This window comes from Pogona vitticeps, chromosome 4, assembly GCF_051106095.1.
Source record: "Pogona vitticeps strain Pit_001003342236 chromosome 4, PviZW2.1, whole genome shotgun sequence".
NCBI lineage: Eukaryota > Metazoa > Chordata > Lepidosauria > Squamata > Agamidae > Pogona > Pogona vitticeps.
The window spans coordinates 239,490,370-239,495,241 of NC_135786.1; the positions used below are offsets into that span (position 1 = coordinate 239,490,370).

At 60.0% G+C, this 4,872-nt stretch overlaps 1 protein-coding gene across 1 annotated transcript; it reads left to right on the top strand.

Moving 5' to 3' along the window:
* The first annotated feature begins 329 nt into the window (after window positions 1–329).
* LOC140707072 (uncharacterized) lies at window positions 330–3,788 on the top strand. Its single transcript, XM_072999666.2, has 3 exons — window positions 330–687; window positions 2,128–2,229; window positions 2,651–3,788. The coding sequence occupies exons 1-3, from the start codon at window positions 397–399 to the stop codon at window positions 3,413–3,415; spliced, it is 1,158 nt and encodes a 385-aa protein (XP_072855767.2). The 5' UTR covers window positions 330–396; the 3' UTR covers window positions 3,416–3,788.
* Window positions 3,789–4,872: the final 1,084 nt, after the last annotated feature.

The following is a 4,872-nucleotide window of genomic DNA, read 5'->3' on the forward strand; positions in this document are numbered from 1 at the left end:
GGACAGCTGTATGAAGACCCTCGGGAAAAGGCTGCCCGAGGCAGGGGGAGAGGCCCACTTCCTGCTAGGAATGGAGGGACCCCCGGAATCCACAGCCTGCCAGGCGCCCATGCATGGCCTCCGTGGCTGCAGAACCAGGTGTGAATTGGAAGGCCTCCCTTTGCTGATTCGGCCCCTGCAGCCTGGGCTGGTGATTAGGGTGGATGGGCTAATTGGGAGCCCCGCCCGCCCTCACCTGGTGCCCCAGAGTCTGCCCCCCGAATCTGCATCTGAATGGCCCACTCCCCTATTTAAGGGCAGGGCTCAATGGGTCCCACAAGCACTTCCTTCCCTTTTCCAGCCAGACTCCTGGCCCACCAGCGAGCCTTCCTCTCCAGCGCAGTCTACCCTTCTGCCATGGAGAGCCTCCAAGAACAGCGCCTGCCCCACGGACAGTCGGAGCCCGGCAGCCCAGCGCCTCTTCGTGGGGCCAGGGAGCAGCGGGGCCAGGAGGGGCCCCATCCGGAGTCGGGAGGCTCAGCGCCCTCCACGGCCTTGGCCCCCAGGAGGAAGCGGGGAGGGGAGGCGCTCCAGGCCAGGGGTGCTGGCAAAAAGTACCAGCGCCACGCCAAGCCCCCCTACTCCTTCCTGGCCCTGATCGCCCTGGTCATCCAGGGCTCCCCGGAGAAGAGGCTGAAGCTGGCCGAAGTAAGTGGCTGGAGAGGGGAGGGTGGATCGGGCCCCTTGGCCAGGAGGCGCCTTCAGGCCCCGCGCCGGCTGTCCTGGGCAGCTTCCTGTGGCCAGCCGCCTTCCTTCGGGGCCACCTTTTCCAGCTCTCCTCTCCCTTTCCGGAGGGCTGCCTGCCACCGGCCCCCACAGGGCTCCTCGCCACGGGCTACAGCAGGCGGCGGCGGCGGCTCCTCCTGGCCAGCCTGGAAGGCAAATGGGGCGTCTTTCCTGCCCCGACGAGGCGGACGGAGGAAGGGAGGCCGGAGGGGGGGGGCTTTCTGCTCTGGAAAGGCAGCGGGAGGGTTAGGGCGAATTCCCCCCCCAAAAAAAAACGGAGGGAGGAGGGCGGGGGGGAGTCCTCCACCGCACCGGCGGCAGGAATTAACGGGGGATGGCGCGGGGGGGGGGGCGGGCAGCTGTTCCCAGAGAGGAGCCTTTGTGCCCCCGACGGGAGATCTGGGGGAGAACTGTGGGGCGGGTGTCGGGAACAGGTCCGGAGAGCTGAGGGGGGGGGCTCGGAAGAGGAGGGCTGCCCGTTCCCCGAGGCTCTCCCATCATCCGCCCTGATGCTGCTGCTGCTTTCCTGCAGAGGGAGAAGGCGTCGTCGAGGCGCGCTCCCGTCAGGCAGGCTGGCCGGAGGTTGGCCCTTCGGGGATTGATCCAGGCTTCCTAACGGAGAGGGGCCAAGCCATCGAGGGTGGCCAAATCCTGCTGGGCTGTCTGGGGGGCTAGGCTCCCCTCTTCCCCTGGGGCTTAGAGCGCTTCCTCGCTCGGACCGGCGGGGCAAGCCCTGGATCTTTGGGGGATTTTCTTTTCCAGCCCACACGACGGGGAAGGCCTGGGGTTTCTGCACATGCCCTGGAGTCCTCTTCCCGCTTTCCCAGAGAGAAAGGCCGGGGGGGGGAATCTCCCAGGGTCATCCCTCGGAGTCAGGAGGTGCCCGACGGGGCTTGCCAGGGCAGGAGGGCGAAAGTCCCGGCTGGGCACCTCCTCCCAGGGCTTGGAAGAAGTTCCTTTTTCCTGGGGACGGGTAGTTGCCTTTTCTTCTAGGTTTTGTGAGGGTCTTTGAGGAGAGACCCCCCTCCTTTCGATGGGAGACCTTCCTCTGGGTGAGAAGGACAGGACAAGGGGTTTTCTCCTCCTCCCCCCCCTCCCCGGCTCTTAGATGGGGCAACTGTCCTGGGGGTGGAAGGCCTTCCCCCTTGTCAGGGGTCTCTACAGACACAGCCCTCCCGTTTTCCAGGGTGCAATGCCCGGATTGGGTACTGGGGGGTGAATACTGAAGGGGGGGCCACAGGACACCTGTGAGGAAGGTTGGAAGAAAGATGCGGGGGTGGGGGTGGGGGTGGAAGGAGTCCGTCTGCCACAGATGATGCTCCCAGGCCTGCTTCTCCATTTAAATCCATTTTTCTCTTCCAGATCATACGGGAAATTGGCAGGTTGTTTTCGTTTGAGGAACGATATGAAGGCTGGAAGGAGTCGATCCGGCACAACCTGTCCTCAAACGCCTGCTTTTTTCAGGTAAAGCAAGGACTGCTCCATGGGTGGAAAGAGGGAGGTTTTTTGGGGGGCTGGTCCCTCATCTTTCACCCTATGGAAAGGGGGGTCCACAAGTCCTCTTCCCTTCTCAAGGACCCCATCCAGGCACCTGGCTTGGCCAGTCTGTCCCCCTCCAAGGGAAAGAGGAGGGAGAAGCAGGGAAAGGGGGTCCCCCGTCCTGCAATAGGAAGCGTCCAGAGCAAGGGGCAGAAAAGCCAGTGCAAGCAGTCCCTGGGCGGAAAAGGGGGGCTCTCTGAGGTTAGGGGGGGGGCTTCCTTTCCGTGGCCTCTTCCACTGAAGATGGGGTGTGGGTGCAGGAAGGTGGCTGTGCTGGGGGGCTCCTCTCCGGAGATGGACCCCATTCCCAGGCTTCTCACCCTCACCTTCTGTGCTTCTCCTACAGGAGCTGAGAGACCCGGCGAACCCTAAAACGAAAGGAAATTTCTGGAGGGTCAACGTGGACCTGATCCCGCCCGGGGCGTTGAAGCTCCAGAACACGCCAGTCTCTCGGCAGAACGGGGGCGCTCTTGTTCCGGACCTGGCGCCTTTCGTCCTGGAGGGCCGCCCTTACGCCCCCCTCCTCAGCGCCCCCGGAGGGGCAGAGCGGCCCCGATCCTTCATGATTGAGTCCCTGCTGCAGAGGTCCCCCAAGGCAGAGCCACGGGGCCCTCCTCCTCCCAACGCTGTGGAGACCCCCGGCCAGGCCCCCCCAGCGGCCTCTTTTTTCCCCCACCCCGAGGGGCGCTGGCTGGACCCCCTCAGGGCAGAGGGCTCTCATCTGTCCCTCTGGGCTCCTCCTCCTCCTCCTCCCCCAAATCCCCTGGGGTGCTGGCTGCCCCCCACTCCTCCCTGGGGCCCCCCGTCCCCTGCTTCCTTCTGGGGCAACCTCCCCTCCTGTGTGCTGGCGGCCCCCTGCCCCTTCCCGGCCCCCTGCCCCATGGTCCCTCCGGCCACCCTGCCCGCCTCCAGCACTTTCTGCCCTGCCGCCTGCCTTCCTCCTGCCTGCTGCACCCCCTGGGCAGCCTTCCCGGGCCCCCTCCTCCCCCCAGGGTGCCCTGTGGCCCAGCAGAGCGCCTGGCACACCCACCCACCCTTGCCGAGACCCACCTCGGGGTCCCAGTCTCCTTTATCTTCATACCCAGCGGTGCCAGGCGGGCACCCTTCGTAAAGGACTGTCGGTTGGGGGTGGGACACTGGATGCATTGCCTCTGTGAGGCCGGTCTCTTTGGCACTTTTAATTCCTGGTCTAATAAAAATATTCTCCCATCCCCGGTGTCTGCATCCCTTTAAAGATCTCCAAACCTTTTCCTGTTTTTATTCTTCCTTGCACAACTGATATACATTTCGTTGTAAAGGCTTTTAAGTCTGTATTTGTATTATTGCTAGAAATGTTGTTCAGGGACCTAGATATTTATATTGTGATTTTTCTTTTTCTTTGTAATTGTTGCCGTTTTTTATTTATATTGTATTTTGTTGTAAGCCGCCCAGAGTAACAGTGTGTCACCAGAAATTTATCAAAATAATAAATTTCTCTAAAGTGGTTTCTTGCTCTCTAAGAATTTGTCATAGTCCCCTACATCAACAGACAGGATTCCTCTCCCATCTCCTTTCCCTTTCAGATCTACTTAGAGATATTCATTTCCCCCCTTCTGGTGTTTTAACTGAATTCCCTGTCTTCCTACCTCCTTCCCTCCACCCCCTTCCCTCCACCCCCCCCAAAAAACATACCCCTCTGTTCCCTGGTCCATCTTTGTCCAGGCCTGGTGTCTGTTTTCTGTCTCCTGGAGGAAAGTTGACAACAGTACCCTAAAACCACAAAGGCCAGAGATTACTGCATGAAGATGTTCCACATCCGCAAGAGCCAATGATTATTTAGACAATTGTTCTGCTTCTGGAGCTGAGATTTCATTTTCCACTCCGTTCTCTTTCCCTGCGTGTGACAAAGCGGATAGAGGTCCATGAACGCTTACCTTAAAACGTAACAGTTAGTCTTTAAGGTGTTTGTCCTTTGTTGTCCTCCGGAAAATCGGGGTGCAGCTCACCCACCTGCCACTGGGTTAGATCCGGCACCTCCAGGAAAAGGTCCCTCTGGCCCGCCCTGCCCTCGGCGTGCCCTCTCCCACCACCCTGGCTTCTACCTGCCATTCAGGCTCTGGGGCTGGATCCCGCCCCCCCCCCCACGAAGAGGTGTAAGTTTCCCCAGGATCATAGAATGATGGCGCTGGAAGGGGCTTGAGAAGGCCATCGGTTTAACCTTCAGTTTTCTATTGAAGGCCTCCAGCCTTGGTGCCCTACACACTGTGGACCCCACACCCCTGGGGTCAGACTCTGGGGTTGGACTCCGTGGCATTAGAGCCCCCCCCCCGGTCCTGCATGTTATAAAAAATCAAGACTCTGCCCTTGCAGGTCGGACTCTGGGGTTGGACTCAATGGCGCACACCTTGTACCTTTATGGTTTCTGGCCATAGGCCATTTACAAAGGCAGACTTGCAGGAAAAAAAACAGTTTAAAACAAAAGGATGCCCCCCCCCGGGGGTCAAGAAACCCCTTCTGGGAATGGTGGCATAGGGTAGAATATCAACATTCATGCCATATTAGGAATATAGTGGCATTTAGATGTTGTTT

What these genes read in the sequence shown, in the direction of transcription:
- LOC140707072 (XM_072999666.2), top strand. Translation starts at nt 397, where the DNA reads ATGGAGAGCCTCCAAGAACAGCGCCTGCCCCACGGACAGTCGGAGCCC. An exon ending in AGAGGCTGAAGCTGGCCGAA is followed by an intron (nt 688 to 2,127) that starts GTAAGTGGCTGG and finishes TTTCTCTTCCAG; the next exon opens with ATCATACGGGAAATTGGCAG. An exon ending in CAAACGCCTGCTTTTTTCAG is followed by an intron (nt 2,230 to 2,650) that starts GTAAAGCAAGGA and finishes CTTCTCCTACAG; the next exon opens with GAGCTGAGAGACCCGGCGAA.